Here is a 22,249-nt window from a genome sequence, read left to right as displayed (position 1 = left end):
CTGCCCATACACCAGCCAAGTGGATCCCTTCTTCTCATGGAACCTATTGTGCCTGAAGTCACCGTCCTGTATAAGGGAAATACGTCAAATAATCACAGTCAGAAGTCACATTGTGTTAGCTATGTACCCAGTTGTGGCTGGTCTGTATATGTATTGGTAGGAGTTTCTCTTTCAGATTGCAAAAATTGGGCCAATTGCACTAAATTGAACTGGAAAAAAGCAATTCTTCATTTGGGTCCAGCATCACTGTGATAGTTGCAGCTAGGATTGTCAGTCTGTTTGGAGTTCTGTGCGAGATGATATCAGAATTAGCACATATTGGCATGGGTGGGCTGCTCTAAACTTTAAGTGCAGTACCAAAGCTTTGGCTACGTCCTGCAACTCTTGACTTAGACCTCGCTCCAAATGTTTAACATAGTTCTAGTCTTAAGTAATACTAGTATTTTGATGAAAACTAACCTGAGGTGATTTATACTTTGTATTAAAGCATATCCTCTGGATGCATTTTGTGACAGTAACTAAACATCAGATGAGTCCTCCAGGTTGATGAGGTCTGAGGTGCTGATATTCAGCCCCTGGTTTAGTCTTTCTGTATCACAGTCAAGTGAAGTAACAAAAATAACTGTTGCTGACAAAAATAATTCCATACCAGGAAACAAAATAACATTTTTACTCATTAATATTTTGTTGACTGTCTGTCTGTTTAATTTGATCTGTGTGGTTCAGAGCAGCAGAAATCACTTTATATACTACATACATCACTGGAAAGGAATCAAGAAACTGACTCAGTTCTGGAAACTGGTGATGTGATATTACCAACAGTGTGTATGCCCAGAATAATCTGAGCAAGATTTAAGTCCTCTCGGCATGTTTGGTTAATCCTGTATTAGCTCTGTAGATTACTGAGGAATGTTGATGTGCACATTTTATTTTTGAAAACAGAACAATGTGAATTCTGTCGGATGGTGTGAAAACACTTATTACAAGAATATTTTGGCATAATATTAGCAGGCAACAATGCTAACCAGAGCACCACAGTGGCAGCCATGCCAGGACTGGGCTTAAGATCGAGTTATTGTGGTCTGTCTGAGTACACCTTCTTTAAATACTTGTCGTGTTGGTTGGAGCTGTGTTTGGACCATTTGTTCTGTTGAAGAAAAACTTGACTTTAGTCAAGTGACTTGAACATTACACTGGAAGAACTCATTTCTGAACCTTTCTTCCTGTCTCCCAATACCAAAGCACTTTCAAGCATTAATATTTCGATGTACCATCCTTAGTAGGAGCCACTCATGTAACATTTTAACTGATCCTACTTCTCACTGATGTTCGTCTTTCATCTAATGTAATGCTGCTTTCTAACAAAGCAGCATCAGTGCTCACACTGACTGGAGCACAGATTTCTTGGGGTTTACTAGGTTGAGAGGTTTGGTTAAGTAATTGCAAAGCTTAAGTACATCCTAGCAGATTTCTACCTGCTACAGCCACATATGACACATTTGCTGCATAACAAATGTTTAATAGGTGTAATCAAACACAGTGGCACGGTGGTTAGCACTGTTGCCACACAGCAAGAAGGTCCTGAGTTCAATTCCACCGTCAGGCCGGGGTCTTTCTGTGTGGAGTTTGCATGTTTGTGTGGGTTCCCTCCGGGTACTCTGGCTTCCTCCCACCGTCCAAAGACATGCAGCTTGTGGGGATAGGTTAATTGATGAATTCAATGGTTGTCTCTCTCTATGTGTTAGCCCTGCGACAGACTGGCGACCTGTCCAGGGTGCACCCCGCCTCTCGCCCTATGATAGCTGGGCTCCAGCCCACCCCCCGCGACCCTGAAAAGGATAAGCGGAAGCAAATGGATGGATGGATCATGAAACATCCATAAACATATTACTCTTTTCTCTGAAGTTTGGTATTTTAATGATCGATAGAGATGGTTGCCTTGATTGGCCATTTGACCACAGTTTTTTGCACTTACTGATTAACTTTATTTTTCTCGGTTGGAGAAGAAAGTACATTTTTATGTTGAGTTAATATATACCTACATGTCTACCCTTGGTTTCACTTTACAGTAGAGTGCAGTTAGAGGACAGTCAACAAGCTATGAATTACTGAATGTTTTGAATCTGCTGCTGGGTGCAGAGTCTTCCATAACATATGTGAGTGATTAAGCTGTGACGTCAGCACGGCGCTGTAACCATTTGTACTTGCACTCCTTTACTATATCTGTTGCTTCTCAAAAAAGTTCACCGCCTTCAAACAGTCAAAATAGAAGTCGAGATATAATTTTTGGTAAATCCTGCTGTGCACATGGATGAAAAGGATTGCATAAATTTCCAGTTAGATCCTGTGGTTGTGAAATTAGTATTTTAAACCAAATACTTTTGGTTGATGTTTCTGTGGCATTTCTGGGGAGAGTTTTTCTTTTTTCTTAAATTTCAGTTTTTTAAGATGATATTCCAATGTACTCCATCACTGCGATGTCTTGAGTGATGAAATGCAGACATTCCTTCAGATATTCTTAACATATCATAGACTAAGTCACACTTACAACTTACTCTCTTCTATAGACAGAATTAAGAATTTACCTGATTTTTTTAAAACACAAACATCAAAAACGCTACTGGTATGAACTTTAGTTCAGTTAAATCTCTTCAGTAGTAACACACTCCACGTGACTTCTGACTTTCAGATTCTTGCAACCTCTGTTTCTCACTGTTGTGTACAAAGAGGAGCTGTTTTCAGCCAACCAGCTATCTGTTATGAATAGTCTGCCAGCTATTTAAAAGTTCCTACCAAGATCATCTGTCATCAGGTTAAGCAATATCTGGCCACACCTGTGTGAGCCTGTCCTGTTCTCCAGGCTACGAAATCACTGCTGTTGTTTCTGTTGTTAGTCATAGCCTGAAGGCAGACATTCTTCACTTGCTAAAGCAGAAGCTTGCTCTAGAAAGCAGCCGGGGCTGCTTGGAAATCCACCTTTTGTTGTACTCAGACTGAATAGATTATTAAATTGGCATATTTAAGGGCACACCCCAGAAATCAAAAGATTTACTGAGGACTTCTGTTGAGATTTGAAAAATATATTTTGAATCTTATTTGCTGAGTATATTGTTTTAGGTATAAAAGAGGCCCAACTTTTTTGGCCGTAAAGAATCCAAAAGAACTGGGATATAATACTTCCCAAAAATGTAATTTACACGACACGGATGATTGTGAGGCTTAACAGAGGTCTCCCAGAAACACTAAAAACATCATGCTCCTGTTTTCACAGGGCTAATTGATCTCAGTGCATAAAATCAGTGGAGAGTTCCTTTTTACGCAGTATCCTTTTTTTTTTTTAAGCATCCTTCTTTTCAGATTCTTTAATCTTTAGTGTTTAGTGATAAGAACAGCTGGTTAATTAAACTTATTCCATGTCAAAGATAAGAGAACTCGGCGTTTACTCCGAAAAACATATTTGGCACATCGAACACTACGGCTCCTCACTAAAATGAAATAATATACAGTTTAACACATTACTGCAAGAGGAGTAATTCACAGCTTTATGGCAGATGACTCAAATATAGAGCCTTTTCCTTTTGTTTTGGGGCTGTGCACACGTTGTAAACATCACTGCCCTGCAAGACACACTTTCCAGCTTCATCTAGATGCTCAGCTGGCTGGTGGGGTATTTTTTTCTGCTGGTACAAATCAGCCGTGCACGCACAACTATTTCTCAATAATAGTTTGACATGCCAAGACAGGAAAGAAGGAATGGGGGAGGGAAGGCCAGACTGACGGTGGAAGAGAGGAAGGAAAGAAGCAGATGTTTGGAGCGAGAGATAGACGGGCAGAAAGAGAGACAGCGAGAGGAAGCCGTGTGGGAGAAGAGAAGAGAGAAACGGTCAAAGAAAGGAAAATAGGACTGCTCTGCTGTTTTTTTTTTTTTGTTGCTTTGTCAACTTCAGGATGAAATGCAGTGTGGCTGCTGTGCCGCGGGAATGTGAGGTAACAGAGGAGTTGTGTGTTTGTATGTGGAGGCTGTGGAATGCTGTCTTAAGTGGGACTCTGTGTGCGTGAGTTTGTGTCGGGGGTGGGGAGGGGGGGGTGTAAGGACAGTTTGTTGGCAGGTTCTTGCTTGCTTCACCGATAACAGGCATATACACAAAAAACAAACAAACAAACAAAAAAATCCCAAATGTGCTTTGGCTATAAAACTCACCAAAGTCAAAACACAGTTAGTGGAGTTTGCATAGTTAACAGTGGATTGTCCTTCCATGACCCTCATGCATTGCAGTACCACACTGTCATTTCCTTACCACATACATGCCTGTGTCATTTCTTTAAGATTTCAAAAAGTTCTAATTTGCTAGTCGTTTGGTCAGGACAGCATGAGGCAGATGCAGCCAAAAGGACTAATTTATAAAGGACTTATAAATTAGTGAAAAGACAGTGGTGCAATGATCCCCATAGGCTGCACAGGGCAGCAGTGGGAAGGAAATACTTCATATAAAAGAGACACTTAGCACAAGCAGGGGAGGAGGGGCAGCCGCCTGTGAGCACCTGGGCTGTGAGGGCAAACAGAAAGACAAAAAGGGAGTAGAAAGATAGAAAATGACAACCACGACTAAACAAGGTACAGTTCAATTCAGTTTCCTTTTTATAGCGCCAAATCACAACAGCAGTCGCCTCAGAGAACTTATTATTACAATAATACAGAGAAGCACTTTGATGACAGTGGGAAGGAAAAAAATCCCCTTCAACCGGAAGAAACCTCCAGCCGAGTCAGGCTCAGGGAGGGGGTGAGGTGAGGTAGACAAAATACGTGCTGTCGAAGAGAGCCAGTGAGTAATAACTAACAGTTAAATGTATAAACACACGGTGAGTGAAAAGGGGTGAGAAAATGAGAAACACTCAGTGCAACATAGGAAGCCCCCAGCAGCCTAAGTCTATTGCAGCTTAACTAAGGGAGGATTCAGGGTCACCTAATCCAGCTCTAACTATATGCTTTATCAAAAAGGAGAGTCTTATCCCTTAACTTTACGTAAGTAAGGGAGTCAATGAAGAGAAGACAATATAGGAGAAATCTGCTCTCTCTTTCTAGTCCCTGTCAGTACTCTTGCTGCAGGATTTTAGATCAATTGAAGGCTTTTCAGGGAGTTTTTAGGATGATGAATTACAGTAGTCCAGCCTGGAAGTAATAAATGCATGAACTAGTTTTTCAGTATCACTCTGAGACAGGATGGTTTTAATTTTAGAGATGTTACACAAATGGAAAAAAGCAGTTCTACATATTTGTTTAATATGCATATTTAAGGACATATCCTTGTCAAGAACAACTCCCAGTTTTCCTCACAGCGTTACCAGAGGCGAAGGTTATGCCATCCAGAGTAAGAATCTGGTTAGATACCATGTTTCTAAGATTTTCAGGGCCGGGTACAATAACCTCAATTGTACTTGAATTTAGAAGCAGAAAGTTAGAAAGTTAGAGGTCATCCAGGTCTTTGTGTCTTTAAGACATCCCTGCAGTTGAACTAATTGCTGAGTGTTATCTGGATTCATGGATATATACAGTGGGTCATCTTTATAACAGTGAAAATGTATGCTATGCCTAAACCGAATCAGTCCTAGCACTGAACCCTGTAGAACTCCATAATTAAACTTCATGTGTGAAGAGGACTCTCCATTTACACAAACAAATTGGAGTCTGTTAGATAGGATTCAATCCACTGCAGTGCAGTAGCTTTAATACTTACAGCACACTGTGATAAAATATGTGGTCAATGGTATCAAATGCTGCACTGAGGTCTAGCAGGACAAGCACAGAGATGAGTCCACTGTCAGAGGCCATTAGAAGATCATTTGTAACTGTCACTAAAGCTGTTTCTGTGCTGTGATGAGCTCTGAAACCTGACTGAAACTCTTCAAATAAACCATTCCTCTGCAGATGATCAGTTAGCTGTTTGACAACTACTCTTTCAAGGATTGTTGAGATGACAGAAAGGTTGGAGATTGGCTTATAATTAGCTAAGACAGCTGGGTCAAGTGATGGCTTTTTAAGTAACTGTTGAACTACTGCCAGCTTGAAGGCCCGTGGTGTGGAAAAATTGAAGGTAGTTGTACATAATGGTATGTCTGTGAGATGGTTATGAGTAATTTTTTCTCTGATGGTTAAATTTTAATTGGTAATAAATAAATGAAATATTTACTAGTTAAGGTCAAATGGAATGTTTCACTCAACTCAGCTCAGACTTTTTGTCAGCCTGTGCTGAAGAGAAACCGAGGGTTTCTGGGGAGAAAACAGGAAGGTTAATAGCATTAACTTGCCTTGCTGAGCCTCAGACAAAACTTGTTTTACCTTTCAGTATAGTGGCTAGCACTGTTTGCTCACAGCAAAAAAGTCCAGGTTTCGAATCCACAATGTGCCTGAACCTTTCTGTGTGGAGTTTGCATGTTCTCCCTGTGTCCATGTCCCCACTCTCACCTTATGGCCGATGGGACTGACTCCAGCCTTCCTGCGACCATGAATAACCATGAATTCGATAAATGGGTGAAAATGGATGGATGAATAGTACTGTAGGTAATTTATTTGCCAAGGCTGCAGTTCTTCTGGAACCGCATGCCCACAAATGTTCCAGTTCATCCTTAAGAATAACAAGCACCCAAAAAGCTAATGTAGCTGTCATGGAAGCTCTGCTCTGACCTGCTGATAAGAAAAGAGTAAAAGTAAGAGTCGGCTATACAAGTACTTTGCATTCGAGGTGAAAGATCAAGGGCTGATAAGAGTTGGGTCCGCGATTTGTTTGACACAGACAGTTGTGGTAGTTTTGCCTCTGTACACCCACACGGTGGATTTGCAGTTAGTCAATATGTGACTGAAGTGCAGACTTTCAACTATAATCCAAATGATTTGACAAAATGTTTTCATTGACTACTCAGGAACGGAAGCTAGTTACATACACAAAATTAACTGGACTTGCCTGACAAGCAGTTTTATGGCTGTGTGAGGCCAGTTTTCTTCTTATTTCATGTCAAATGAAGCAGTGATCTCTGAAGCTGATTTGCTATAAGAGTGAGAAAAGCAATCTTATTCTTTTTAAGAATCTACATAAACACCTGGCTCTGTTAACCCTTGTATATGTGGAAAGCACAAGATGATCAACAAAGCTAAGAAACAATTCCTGAAAAGCATTTAATCATTATTGTCAGACTAATCCAAAATGAATCCCTTTAACCAGCTGACCTGCCAATGGGACACAATGTTATTCAGCAATTTAGTGAAGAACTTAAAGTTCTAAAAATACCCAAATTTGTATTTCCATTAAGTGCTATCCTTGTGCATGCTCACGTTTAAATCACTACAAACAAAAACTACGATCAAATTCGAAATGAAACCAAAACACACTGAAGGGTAAGTAACGCTCCTATTCTCTTCTGTCAGGTGGAGTCATGTACAGAGACAAACTTGCAAATGTTTTATCACCATCTTTACACACGCACATACAAACACAAAACAAAGACACACAAAACACAAAAGAAACAAAAGAAAGACTCATGCTAATAAATGGTCTCTAGAAACTAACTAAATGTTAGTTACATTTTTGGGAAGTCCTCTGTAAATCCTTCGATTTCTGGGGTGTGCCCTTAAATATGCCAATTTAATACATTCAGTCTGACCGAATACAAAGAAAAGTGGATTTTCAGCCGTCTGCTTTCTGTCTTTGTGGGGACACATAGGTTTCCTAGCCTCTGAGCCAAATCTTAAACATCATAACTAACATACTATATTTCTCATCTTATCTCTCAGATTACCACGTAGAGTTTGTGGCTTTCTGGAACTGCTCTTTTGTGTGTGTCGAGGACAGGTCAGGTCTTGTGTTTTTTGTTTTGTACATACTGTGTGTGTGTGTGTGTGTGTGTGTGTGTGTGTGTGTGTGTGTGTGTGTCAGAGGAGCCATTACTTAAAAAGACACATGAAAACATAGCAATGAAAAGGCATGAGTGTTTGTTTTTGTGGCTGTTCTCAATACAAATGTATCTGTAGCCATTTTTCTTTGGGGAGATGAAGATTCAAATCAAACATACTATTTACTAAGATTTGAAGCTAACGATTTATAGCTGTTTGTGTGTTAACACAGAAAAAGAAGCAAGTCTTAACTTGGATGCAATGGTTAGAACTACCACGTATTGACTGAGGGGGAGGGCGCATAGCTCTGAGCGCAGTACTGTGAGGGAGTAAGGGCACACTGTGTAGTACAATTAAATCAAGCTCTTGGTGTGGTTGGTTTGTACAGATGTGAATATGGCATGTGTAGTGATCCAGACACAAACAAGAACAACTGATCTGCTTTATAGAACTTGAGCTGCCCAGACAAATACAGATGTTAGGGCTAAATTCTCTGTGTCACTAAAAGGTAAATGGTCTGTATCACTAGTCCAGAACAAAGCACGCTCTCCTATATTTACTTGATGTTGTTGTTGATTTTGCTAAACACACATCTGGCCAATAGACTGAAAGTTCTCATGTAGATTGTACTCATGCATTTTAATATATATTCCTCTAGACTGTATATATCTCTTCTGTTTGCTATTTATTCCTGGTAAATAGCAAACATATAGCAAACATATATCTCTATACTGTTTACATTTTATGCTCATACTATATAAGTTTTTCTTTTACTTCTGCGCAGTTGGCATGGAGCACCCATTATTTACATGTACAAGGACAATAAAGGGCTATTTTATTCTATATTCTATTCTATTAATAGAGAGCCAATGTTGTAACTTTAACTTTCACATACGTAAGCAAAAACAAAACAAAAATAATGACATTACTTCACCTAGCTCTCACCTATCCTGAGTCAGAAAAGGGTTTGAGAGTTTTTTCTCAGTTAGCTGGACATTGTTGACCTTTTGCTGCTGGGCTTTATCCCCTGCTGTCTGGATAATGTGATTAGTTCCCACTGTGTTCTCATTTCTCCACACTCACAGACTGCCCTGCAGAGTGCATGTACAAGTGTCTACTTGATAGCTTTCTCACAGTTATTAGCAGACAAGGGTGTTCGAGGCTGTACAAAATGTAATTAAGCACTAAAGTGTAACTGTCAGAAGGTAGTTCTCTTCACTCTGACCATGCTTCACTCCGGCCAGTGTTTGAGTGCTTCACCCTTTTTCTTTTTTTGCAAAGACCTGGTGGTTACCCCTGCTGATCAAACTAAGCCGGCAGCATTCAGAATACTTGTGGCGTGTCATTGCTGCTGGGCGACGCACTGTTGCGTTACTGTTGTGCATACAGGTTTATCTCCCAATCGTCTGTGCAAAATGCAAAATGGAAACCATGATGGTATAATGGTTTCCATTTTGGGGCGTAGAAGACAACGGACTCATATATTCCATTTCCCCTCTCTGTGTACAAAACAGTTAGGTTGATAAGTATTGGGGACAATGACACAATTTTTGTAATTTTATCTCTATGTGAATTTCCCATCTCTGAGACGAATAGAGGCTATCTTATCTTAGCTTATCTGATCTTATCTGATCTTATCTGATCTTATCTGATCTGATCTTATCTTATCTTATCTGAGCTTAGCTTAGCTTAGCTTATAAACAAAACACCAGAGGTGTGGACTCGAGTCACATGACTTGGACTCGAGTCAGACTCGAGTCATTAATTTTATGACTTTAGACTTGACTTGAAAAAATGTTCTAAGACTTGTGACTTGACTTGGACTTTTACACCAATGACCTGGGACTTGAATTGGACTTGCACCGGTTTACTTGAAGAGACTTGATATTTCACCCCAAATATAAAATTTAACACGCATATTATATAGAAAGTGTGCACCATTAATTCAATTCATTTATTCAAACCACACTCTGTACGTATGTGTGCGTGAGCTGTAGCACAGCCAATCAAATTAACCAGATTTTTTTTTAAAAAGAAAAGGGAAAAAAAAACCCTCAAAAATGCTGCAAGGAGTTATTTTTTTCAGGTACATAAACTATGAAGTAGTCAACAAAAAACCGAAATGCAATATGCAAAACATGCAAGAAGAGAATCACAGACAGAGATGGAACAACTTCCAACTTTGTCCGACAGTTGAAGTTCCATAAAGAACGGTAGGTGGTGCTTCTCTTTTGCTACGATGAGATAGCTGACTTCATCTAACTTTGTGATGTCAACTAACTTTAATGTGATATTTTTGTCATGCGATTTTAAAGCCGGTCCTACAAGCGCATCCAAGAATAACATGCAGCTTATCTCAGAACTGTCGGTGAAAATTATTCTTGGAGCTAAGTTTAATTGAGCTGCATTTTAAAGAGGTGCAATTTCACAATTTGTGTATATTTTCTAAGTTCACTATTTTGTCATGTGTTGAGAAAAACACAGATTTAAAAATCACATTACATTTAGCATATAACTGCAACATTCTTTTTTCTTTCTTTTTTTTTTTTTTTAAAGACTTGAAAGGACTTGAAATTCAAAGTTTCAGACTTGTGACTTTACTCGGACTTTTACACCAGTGACTTGAGACTCGACTCTGACTTGCCTGACATTACTTGAGACTTGACTTGTGACTTGAGGATAAAGACTTGAGACTTACTTGAGACTTGCAAAACAATGACTTGGTCCCACCTCTGCAAAACACACTGGATTTGAAATCAAGCAATCATGATGTCATTAACATGCAGAGTTTTGTCTTTAATTCAAGTGGTTTAATAAAGTTTTTCATTCAATTTTGGGAGTTAGAAACATTTTTATACGTAGTGCCTACTTTCATTGACCTGCAGTTTCATGACCAGGTGAGGCCTGTTTGTAACATGACAGATTAAGCAGATGAATGATCTGGAGCTGATTCGAAGTTTTGATCTCGATGCAAGCGGCGACTGAAAAACTAGTAGCTAGTGGCCAAGTTATCAATCCTTGTACATTCTTACATTCTTAAAAAGTAGGAATGTACTGCTGGTGGTCTGGATGATCCATACCTAAAGCATCACACAGAAGAGAAATTGCTTAAGACTGGATCTCAATGAATGAAATATTCAAATCTTAGTAATTGTTGAGGATAAAATTATTTAAGAACAAAGGACTGATCAGGTGGTACTGTGAGGCAGAGCTGTGGCCAAGCTGAGTTACCAGTTTAATGGTGACCCAGTGAATTCAGTGAATGAATCTAAGCATCATCAGCTTAAATGCAAAGTCACGCACACCCCCAGTCTTATAAATACAAACACTGTACAGTGAATCAAAGATGAGAATGCCTTAAAACATACAGGACATCACTTCTCCAATGAATAAATAACTGTAGTCAACAAGCTCTCTTGAAGTATTGAACTGTTAAATTCGGCAAATTGAACATAATATCACAAGAGTCCTGCTCTATCAGAGTTGTGAGAATTGAACCCGAGACTATCCAGTGTCACACAGTTAAGCTGCTCAGTTAAACAGAGTGCATCATTCTTTAAAGTGAACCTCCAACAGCCACGTCAAGGAGCAACAGTGATGGGGCAGTTTGAAATAAGAACACAAATAATGTCATAATATCTTTGAGGAAAGAGCAGGTTAATAAAACAGTTAGTCGTCTTTGTATCACAGCAGTCATGTAGGTTAGTGCAGTTTAAAGTCCTTCACGGGTGATCGGCAAGCCGATGATAAACCGGCACAAAATGTAATAAAATATTAAGCACGACAGAAGAGCAGGAGGTAGAGGATCGATGCCTGCAGTGCAGGAGCTGAAACAGACTGGTGACCAGTGCATGATGTAGCCTGCCTCCCATTATATGACAACTGGGATAGGCTCCCACATATCCCAGAACTGGATAAGTACTAATAATTAAATCCACCAGTAAAATATATTGAAAAGAGGAAAAAAAAAATTAGATTAGATTTCAAGTGTGTCAAGTGTGTTTCTCTGTTGTTAAGAGCCTCATCTAAGGCACTGAGTACACGTCCAATGCAGGAGAAGGAAAGTCCAACCATAAATCCGACTGCCAGCGACATGGCCTCATTTAAACACACACTGTTATGTGGTCAGGGTGGAGTGTGTGTGTGTGTGTGTGTGTGTGTGTGTGTGTGTGTGTGTGTGTGTGTGTGTGTGTGTGTGTGTGTGTGTGTGTGTGTGTGTGTGTGTGTGTGTGTGTGTGTGTGTGTGTGTTGGCCTTCAGCCAGCACAGGTTGTTTCAGTGTATGATAGCTGGGGTGGGACTCAGACAGAGGGAGGAGGAGCGGGTCGACGTCAGACTGAACGACAAACATTGGTTTCAAAGGGGGAGGTGTTTCTGTTTGCACACTGACTGTTCTCACAGTTGTGTGTGTGTGTGTGTGTGTGTGTCTGTGTCTGTATTGCTGTGTTAGTAGCATTCAGTCAAAATGGATTTTGAAATGTATGATTGGAAGCTTAAAAAAATGTGAACATTTGCAACTATAATACAGAATAATCTTGTATAACTAAACATAAAGATTCCATTAAGTGTAGTATAGACATTGCTCTGAGTGTGCCTGCTTTGTCTCTGCAGCAGTGATGATGACCATGTATGCAAAAAAATGGGCGATTGTGGCTCTAGAGTTGGGAGTTCGCCTTGTAATCGGAAGGTTGCCGGTTCGAGCCTCGGCTTGGACAGTCTCGGTCGTTGTGTCCTTGGGAAAGACACTTCACCCGTTGCCTACTGGTGGTGGTCAGAGGGCCCGGTGGCGCCAGTGTCCGGCAGCCTCGCCTCTGTCAGTGCGCCCCAGGGTGGCTGTGGCTACAATGTAGCTTGCCATCACCAGTGTGTGAATGGGTGGATGACAGGTTGTGTAAAGTGCTTTGGGTTGGGTTGGGTCCACAGAAGCTGTTAAGGTGGTTTATGTCTTTATGTGGGTTTGTCCTGATTAAACAACAGATTTTATTTCTGATCTAAGAGTAACAACACTTCCACTTCCTTTGGCCTCACTGGCTTCATGGTAAACCACATGCAAAATAAATTACAGTATGGCTAAGTGCTGTATGGTGAACTAGCCATAGCACATCAGTTGTAGTACTGTCTGATCTATATACCAATACAAAACATTGTTAAATAGAATAAACCTTTTTTTGCATCAATAGTTAAAAATCCCTTAAAATTTATGCCTCTGCTCCACTTGTTACTGCTAAACCAACTCTTAGAACTGTTTTTAGGTGTTATTAGGTTTACATGTATTTGCTGAATTGAAATTATGACTGTGCTGTTTATGTGAACTACCTGAACAAGTGCTAAATAACATGAATGAAACTGATGAGGAGACGGTGCACACATCCCTGAAACACTGTAACTGTGAAGAACATAGACTTTCAATAGACACTTCTGTGTTTTATATCCCTGATGTTACCAACATCAGGGATATAAATATCTTACAGTCCTGCTTTCAGGACAATAGATTTTCCCGTGGCTGTATCTAAAGTAGACTTTATTTTATGTTTCCCTTTTCTCCAGAACATTTTGGCCAAGGCGTTGTATGACAATGTGGCAGAGTCTCCGGATGAGCTCTCTTTCCGCAAGGGCGACATTATGACAGTCTTGGAGCGTGACACACAGGGATTGGATGGCTGGTGGCTCTGCTCACTCCACGGCCGCCAAGGCATTGTCCCTGGCAACCGTCTCAAGATCCTGGTTGGCATGTACGACAGTAAACAGCAGCAGGCCATCCCTTCCACACCAGATCCAGCTGTTTCCTGTCCCACCTCGCAAGTCCAGAGACCCCTCCACCCTCCGAGTGCATATCCCAAACCGACACCTCCCCTGTCATCCATTGCCTCAATGTCTTCCTCCGGGTTTGCAAACAAGACCCTCCCTTCTACTCAGTACACATCCATGCACTCAGCCTACTCCACCCCTAGCCCTGCACAACCCAACCCTGACTCTGTCTACATGATGCCCCCCTCACACAGTCCCAAACCAAGCCCCCAAAGTGTGTACCAAGTTCCCTCCGGTCCAAGTGGAACTTCTACACAAGCCCAGCCAGGACCACCCAGCAAGGCCTCAGCTCAAGGTCAGAGACAGCCTGGTAAAGAGATCTATCAGGTGCCACCTTCTGTAGGTCCAGCACCAGGTCAGGCAACAGCTCCAGCCGGCCAGGATGTGTATCAGGTGCCTCCCTCCCTGGATAGGAGGAACTGGGATAGCAGCAACAAGCCACTTGGCAAGGTAAGGATGGACAAATAAGTTAATATACAAAGAAAGGAAGCTCATCATTAGACAAAGACATTAAATATCACTGACTTGAGTTCTGCATGTTTTATATGAACCACAAACAGTTAAAGATTCTGCTGTCGACACTGTCTGCCTGTACAGGTGTGCCTGCATTTGTGCCAAACCAAAAAGATTCTTCTTCTTCTTCTGTGCTCTGCAATAAGGTTTGCTAACTGTGTGGTCCATCTGACTGTTTAGTGGAGGTCGTTTAGTATGCTTGGGCTGATCAGACCAATTTAGTAAACTGAATGAGAATATAAGCTTTACACCTATGATGTGTAACGGTGATGCAGTGACACTACTGACTGACAAAATCGTCTGCGTCTCCTCAAGTTTGTCAAAACAGCAACTCATCAACTTGAATTGCAGTTAGGTGGTTAGGAAGTTGCACAGAGTCAAATCTGGTGACTGAGGCTGTGGCCTGAAAACCTGAATACACTATGAGTGAGCAGAGCAGCTGACGCTCTTTGAATGTTTTTGCTATACTTATCAGGTCATTGCACTGCAACTCATAATTATTTTTGTATTTTCTCAGTCCAAGTTGGAGGCCTATGGTGAAACTGCAGATGGACTCAAGTAGTCAAATGAAACTTCAAATGAGAAATCTAGGTTTATATTCTAAACTAGCATGAATGTTGTCTTTATGTGATAGGAGGAAAACCTGTGTGTGTAGTGTTTTGTACCTGATGCACAGGAACACGTGTTGTCACAGAATTGAGATCTTAAGGTCTTTCAAAGTTTTTCTTTGGACATTTGCTGCTTTTTTCACTCATTTTAATTGTGGCTTATTGTTAACAGTGACCTATGAATCACCTAAGCAAAAAAAGGCAACTCATCTCACCTCAAGGAATGAACCAGTGTTGCTGCTACAGACAGCCAACAGCCAATTTAAATTCTAGCTTTAGGCTCTTTGTTGTTAGCAGTAAAAAGTTGTAATTTGGTTTCATTTCTTTAGTTGAATCTACAAAAAAACACCAAAGGTATGGTTTGTAGTGTTTGCTTTAACATTTTGACAAAACTAGAAGAGTGAAGAACAAAATAAGAAGTTTCAGACCCAAAAAACTTTTTACAGCAGACAAACAGTATCTGAAGGTCGTGTTCTTAAGAAGCAGGAAAAATCCAGACACAAGAAAAGGCAAAAGTATTCCAAATTACTCAAGAACTAGTCTTCAATCACTGGGAACAGGAAATGAAGTGATGAATCCAGATTAGAAATTAGATTAGATTAGAAATGAATGTTTCAAATCATAGTCACAATCATAGGAGGTCGTCAGCGGTCCAACCATGAGTGAAACGTGGTGGAGGCTCTGTCCCGGTTTTGTGCTGCCCTTTTAGCGAGTGGTGTGGGACATCTTGTCAAATTTGATGGAATTATGAAAACAGAAAAGTGCATTTTTATGCAACACGAAGAACCATCTGAAAAGAATCTGATGGGCAGCAGCTTTAATTTTCAGCATGACAATGATCCCAACCACATTGACAATGCAGTAAAATCATTTGAGGAAAAAAACCAAAAAAACACACGCAATGAAATTCTATCAGTCATGGATTGGCCCCCCTTAGTCCGCAGCTCAACATTTTTGAAGCCGTGTGGAATTATCATATCATTGTTACACTTTTATCTAGTACCTCAAAAAATTAAGACTCACTCAATGTGTGGAGAAGCAGTGAAATAAAATGATTATTAATAATGCAGCTCAGATGTTGTGGTTGGATGACTCTGCATTTTACTGCACCAGCAAATGACAGGCTGTATTGTTTGTCTACTCTGGGGAGCACCCAGGACAGTGTGCATGCATGCATGCATGCGTGCATGCGTGCATGCATGCATGCGTGCAAAGGTCCAGCTGCTCCCCTGCTTTTTAACACATGGATTCATCTGTGGTCCTGTGCCTGTCTGTAACTGCTTTATAATTAATGAATATGCAGGACTAAACTGCATTTAGCAGGAAAAAAGCTCTTTGTTCAGTTCAGGGAAATGTTGTACTGTGTTCTTAGTGTCCTACTAAGAGTTCAGTACTTTTCTTCATGAATACACAGTCATAGAAAATCCTCACAAACAGCATTCTAGGACCCAACAACTTGATATGATCTTTCAGAACAAGGTCAGACAATGCATGATCCACCCAGCAAGTTAATATCAAGTTAATATAAATGACCTTAAATATCAGTGAAGTCAAAAGTGTTTCAAATAGGTGTACCTAATTAAAGTTTGTGTAGGCTTTAATAACAGAAGCAAGGCATAATATTATATTAATATTATCTACCACACAATTAACCACATTCATTTGTGAAAGATACATATGCCATTATATAAATAATGTCATATTTATATGGGAAATAAAATTGTCTTACACTTTGGTGATCATTTCCAATTTTTCAACTAGCTCTTAAACTTTGGTCTTACTTACATTTCAGTGTGCTGTAAACTTCAAGTGGGATATGTTTGGATCAATAAATCTTTGTCACTTCGTGCTTTGTTTCCCTTTTATGTTGTGAAGGCAGCTGAGACTTTAGTAGTCTTATTTTTTAGTGTGTGTGAAAGCAGACTGAGCTCCTATAACAACTCAAGGCTGTAGATTTATGTACAAAACCAGCTCTCAAAATTAGGATTTTGTGAGAGTAAAGCTTTGAATGTGAGCAAACCCCAGAGCCATGTTATGAGCAGTGCATTACTATCCAAAGTTTTGGAATGACACATTCACTTATAGCTGAAATTTTAATATAATGCACACATTTGGCTTTGTAATATAAATAAAATTACAGCAGAAATAGAGACTGACTATAAAGTACAAAAACATTCAAACTTGTTAATAGGTATATGGACAAAGACAGAAGAGTGTGGAGACAGCGATCCCCTTCTTTATGGACACGAAAAGTATGGCTATACTATGATTAATATGTGTGGAGGCAGGAAGTGGAAATCTAAGTATATCCTGGATCAAGGCTATCAGTTCTTTCCTGTTCTCTCCCTCTGAATCTCTTTGTACACACAGACCCAGGATATGACCTAAGAGTTAGACACTTCAGACGTAATAGACTGAAACTATTAGAATTAGACCAATACTGAGCTGCTATAAGCAAGGGCTATGAGTCCTGTGTTGTACTCCAGTCTTGAAGGAGTTTCCAGAGATGCTGAGCACTTGTTGGCCCTTTTGCCTTCACTCTGCGGTCCATCTCATCCCAAACCATCTCAACTGGGTTTAGCTCAGGTGACTGTGGAGGCCATCTGGTGCAGCACTCCATCACTCTCCTTCTTGGTCAAATAGCACTCACACAGCCTGGAGGTGTGTTTGGGGTCATTGTCTTGTTGAAAAATAAATGATGGTCCAACTAAACGTAAACTAGACGGGATGGCATGTTGCTGCAGGATGCTGTGGTGGCCATGTTGGTTCAGTGTGCCTTCAATTTTGAATAAATCCCCAATAGTGTCACCAGCAAAGGTGACAATATAACCTTATTTAAAACAAAAAGAAAAAGAAAATTCCCTATACTTGGAACTACTGGAGACTGTTGTATATTTCTAAAGGTGCTCAAAATTTGTCACTAACAGCCCATCCAATCCACAAATCCACACATGCAGAGAGGTCAAACTACAGCTGTCTTTAAACTAAGTTATGTGTTATAATGAGCAATGACACAGGGAAAATGTATTGAAGAAACAAAGGTGCAAAAAAGCAGAGAAAGTCATGTCACCCACTAAAATCCATCAGTAATTAGGAAACAAACCTGCCATTTAGTGCAAATTAATATCAGCTGGTTCAGTCCCAACTGAAGGCCTATAAAAGGGTGTCTCATTATTACCAAGGTGTTCAACAAGACAAATGTGCAGAGACATTCTTGATAAAAAAATAAATAAAAATCTGCTCTTCAGGCCTTAGTGGCTGACATGTGGCGCATTAATGTGGCATCAAATAGTATTTTAAAAAAATGTACCAGAAATGATGTCATAAATACTCCATCCAACAATTTAAGACAATGTAACACAAATATCTGAGACAAGTGTCAGATATATATGCTATTTAATGAGCAGAGTTTTGGGATATTTTTTTGCATATTGTATTGTTAATCTCTTTTCTGAGACACACAGTAACACAATGGAGAACATGGTGAAAGGCCAGGATAGATTACAGTGTGGAGCAGCTGAACATGTCCACTAGCTCAAACAGACCACACAGACTTCCATCTGGACCTTGCCCTGTTTTATCCACTACATCTTTTTAGATTCTGCAAAATAAGTGGTCGTATAGATTTGAACATTTTTGATTTGAATAGTTAAAATTGCCCTGTATTTGATGCAGATACCAAGATTTCAGTCTGCTTTTCCTTCTAGCAACACCCTGGTTTCTTTTTATGCAGTCTTTGCTCTTCAGCATAAAGCAAAGAGCAGGAAAGAGAGAAAAGGGAAAGAAGGAGAAGAGGAGGGAGGGGCATTGCTCGAGCAAAGGTCATCAGTTGAACAATGATTTCTGGGATGAATCATCTACATGGCACAAAAGCCTAGCTTGTATCACACATTGCCCACTGTGAGTTTATGTCCATTTAGGCATGCTAAAGAATTCCCCTTCAGTGAGTCATCATAGCTGAATTTGTGTAAAGGCATTTTATTGTTGGTCAGTGTGATCCGTGATGATGGGGACAGTGATTTAGGTGTCCATGAGGGTTTTAGGACAGTACATCTGAAAGTAGCCACTGAACAATATGAAGGAAACGTGGCAACATGCAGTATATAACTATTGTTCAGGAGTATGTTTAGGGGAAGCTGCCGACCTCTGTTGGTGCAGGATAGATCTGCTGTTAGGTTTACTCCTGTTGACTACATAAGGAAACATCCTTTACAAGTGTAAAGCATCAGTTTTACTGTCAAGGTTCCACAGGGAGTGGACTCAAACAAAGGACCCAGTAACCTTTATTTAGATTTCCTGCTCTGGTCTAAGATATGAATGTCAAGGATAGAAAACAAAGTAAATAATCCAACTCTCCAGAAAGCTCACATGGATGAAACACAAAGAAGAAACTCCAAACAACTAAACAAACTGTCAACAGAAGTTGGCATAGAATCTGAATATAACCAATGCAGAACTATAAATATCTGTGAGACTTTTGGGAGAGGAATGTTGTCCCATTGTTAACAAGCACCTTAAGTCGACTTTGTTTCCCAAAAGAATTTCAAATTTCTTTCATTTTAAATGAACTTTGGTCCGGAGAAAACAGCAGGGTGTCTGGATCATGTTCACAAATGGCTTCTTCGTCTGCTTTTGTGGATGGCACAGTGAACTGTGTTCACAGGCTATGATTTCTGGAAGTGTTCCTGAGCCCATGCACTGATTTCAGTAACAGAATCATGCTTGTTTTTAATGCACTGCTGTCTGAGGGCACAAAATCATGGCATCCGGTACTGATTTTTGACCTTTTTTCCCTTGCACACAGAGATTTGTCCAGATTCCTGGAATCTTTTGATGATGTTATGTATTGTAGACGATGAGATGGTCACTGTGAGGAACATTATTCTGAAACTGTTTTACAATTTATAGATGCAGTTTTTTCCAGATTGGTGAACATCTGCCCAAATTTATTTCTGAGGAACTTTGCATGTCTAAGATATTCTTTCATGTTACTGACGTCTTGCTAGTTAGCCTAATTAGTTGCAAAATTTAGTGCCAACTACCTTTGCAGCCTTTTGTTGCCTCCATCCCAACTTTTTTTGACATTCTGCTGCCATCAATTCAATTCAGCTAATATTTTTCATGAAATATAAAATGTCGTAGTTTAAATATTTGGTATGTTTTCACTGTTGTGAATAAAATATTGGATTTTGGGATTAGCTGATGCTGCTTTTATAGATTTTACACAGGGTCTCAACAGGTTTCAAATTAGGTTTGTAGCAGTGTCTGTTACTCAAAGTCAGTGTTCTCTAACCTTGAGTCTGCTACTGCTGTTCTTGAGTGTTTATAGTGGAGCAAATGACATTTTTTGGTTCAATGCTGATGTTTTAACTGTGCCACTTTATTCAGCCGGTATGTGTGGGGCTCGGTTTGTTCTGATATATCCAGCACATGGAAATGTTGTGGAAATGAAGAGGAACAAATGGAGGAGGGAAGGATGAAAGGACAGCAGAACGGTGCTTTTGCTGTGCTATATTGAACAGCTGTTGTGGTTTCCCAGCCTGGCTGGTTGACTCTATAGTCAAACCACATAATACACAGTTTAAACAGGCAAACAATGGGGCGCTCCGGTTCCCACGACAACTATGACTGAGCCATTGCACTGTTTTTATTGCCCCATGTGCATCTGTGTGTCGGCAGCATGTTTTGATGAGACTGAGCACCCTTTAGTGTCTGTTCATTCAGTGTAAAGAAGCAGCAAACAGATAAGGAGTTGATCTTTGTTTGTGCTGAAATATTTTTGTTATATGCATTTAAAGATTTTCATGGTCTGAACTGAATATAAATTATCTCTGGCTGTGTTATCAGATTAATGTTTGTCATACAACTACAGCTCTCGGTCATTTTTGACTGACACACCTGCCTCTGTGCTCTCTGTGCTTTTGCATTCAGGTGGTAGTTCCTACCCGTGTTGGACAGGTGTATGTGTACGACGCAGTGAAACCAGACCAGGATGAATACGACGTTCCGCCCAGACTTCAACCTCCAGCTCAGCCAGACATATATGACGTGCCGCCCACCCGGCAGCAGTACAGCACACAGGTGAGGCTGCTCATTGTATGTGTGTGTTGTTGTTATCACACAGAAGCTATCACACGTTTCCAGGCAATCATCACGGTCCTTCAATTTTGCTTTAATAGGTTATTAAATAGGTTATTAAAATGGAATTAACACACACACACACACACACACACACACACACACACACACACACACACACACACACACACACTATAAGTCAGTATATAGAAATTCCAATGCAGAGATTTTACTCCTTTATTCCTAGCAGGTCATTATTTTGTTAGCAGTACTACTACAACAGTAATACTGTTGTATTACTCACTGGTTTGGCTGGACATTCATTTGGTTTCCACAGACTCAGTAGTAACTGGTCAAACTCCTGATGGAACTGATGGACATGAGCAAATTCCCGCCCTTAAATGCTCTGCTAGGTCTTTAGCTGCAGCTGTCTTTAGTTGCTGTTGTGTGTGGGTCTCTTCATTTTTGTCTTCAGTAACAGAAAAGTTTCTCTGTTTGGCTGAAATGAGGTGACTGACTTTCCATTAATGGATTTCTTTGCCTCAACAAACTCATGAGTAACTTTTTCAGTGGCTTCCTTCACACCACAGCTTCAAACTGCAAAGTTACATTCTCTTGCTTTGAAATGAGCTCAGCTCAGTCTGCAGCAACTATAAGTAATTATGATGCTATTTATTTATATAATAATTATGTCTGTCGCTTCTAAATGTTTAGGTGTATGACACTCCTCCCATGGTGATGAAGGGTCCCTCTGGTGGTCAAGATATATATGACACCCCTGCAAGCAGTGAGAAGAACCCACAGCAGATGGTAAGGATTTCGATGTAGGGAGTTATCATGTAATATAACCATCTTACTGTCTTTCTGTAATTGTTTGATGCTGTGTTTGTGTGTGTATGTCATAAGATATGACATAATCATTGGAAATGTACCCCCATTGCATCGACAGGGAAATAATTTTGGTAGTTTGATAACCTGTAGTAGACGTGCCGTACATTTCTGCAGTATTCAACTAAACAAAGTAGCTTGCACTTCACTCAGACTGGCTGTCAGTGCTGCAGAACTTTCTGCTGAGCTCAGTCCTGTCTGCGTGTTCAGACAGGTCGTCCTCCAGACTCTGCTCTTTACAACAGTGGTCCCTTTAAAACATAATATGGTAAATAACAGATAAAACCTGTAATATTTAAAACATAACCTTTTCAACTCATCTTTGATGAGTGTCAAACTGAGTGGCACAGATTTCCCACTAGCAACAAGAGTAACTGATTTTGAGTTACGATTTGTTTAGGAAATGACGTCAGTGTGTCACTGAGTAGGCAAATCAGCAAATGAAGTCTAACTTAGTGAAAATAGTTTAG

The 22,249-nt window shown here is 40.1% G+C and overlaps 1 protein-coding gene across 3 annotated transcripts in view; it reads left to right on the top strand.

Annotated features, from left to right (window-relative positions):
• bcar1 (BCAR1 scaffold protein, Cas family member) overlaps positions 1 to 22,249 on the top strand; it is a 56,096-nt gene that overhangs the window by 26,320 nt on the left and 7,527 nt on the right. For 2 of the 3 annotated variants that reach the window (XM_084934340.1, XM_084934342.1), the window contains exons 2-4: positions 13,432 to 14,142; positions 20,745 to 20,894; positions 21,606 to 21,701. In XM_084934340.1, the coding sequence (XP_084790466.1) occupies positions 13,432 to 14,142; positions 20,745 to 20,894; positions 21,606 to 21,701 (957 nt within the window). Of the gene's footprint in view, positions 1 to 3,830; positions 3,988 to 13,431; positions 14,143 to 20,744; positions 20,895 to 21,605; positions 21,702 to 22,249 lie in introns of those variants that run through there. The other variant, XM_084934339.1, reaches the window with a different exon arrangement.

The sequence above is a fragment of the Perissodus microlepis genome, chromosome 7, assembly GCF_051167445.1.
Source record: "Perissodus microlepis isolate ML-2025 ecotype Zambia chromosome 7, ASM5116744v1, whole genome shotgun sequence".
In the NCBI taxonomy this organism is placed as follows: Eukaryota; Metazoa; Chordata; class Actinopteri; order Cichliformes; family Cichlidae; genus Perissodus; species Perissodus microlepis.
The sequence above is the reverse complement of the archived record's forward strand: the minus strand, read 5'-3'. Positions and strand labels throughout refer to the sequence as shown.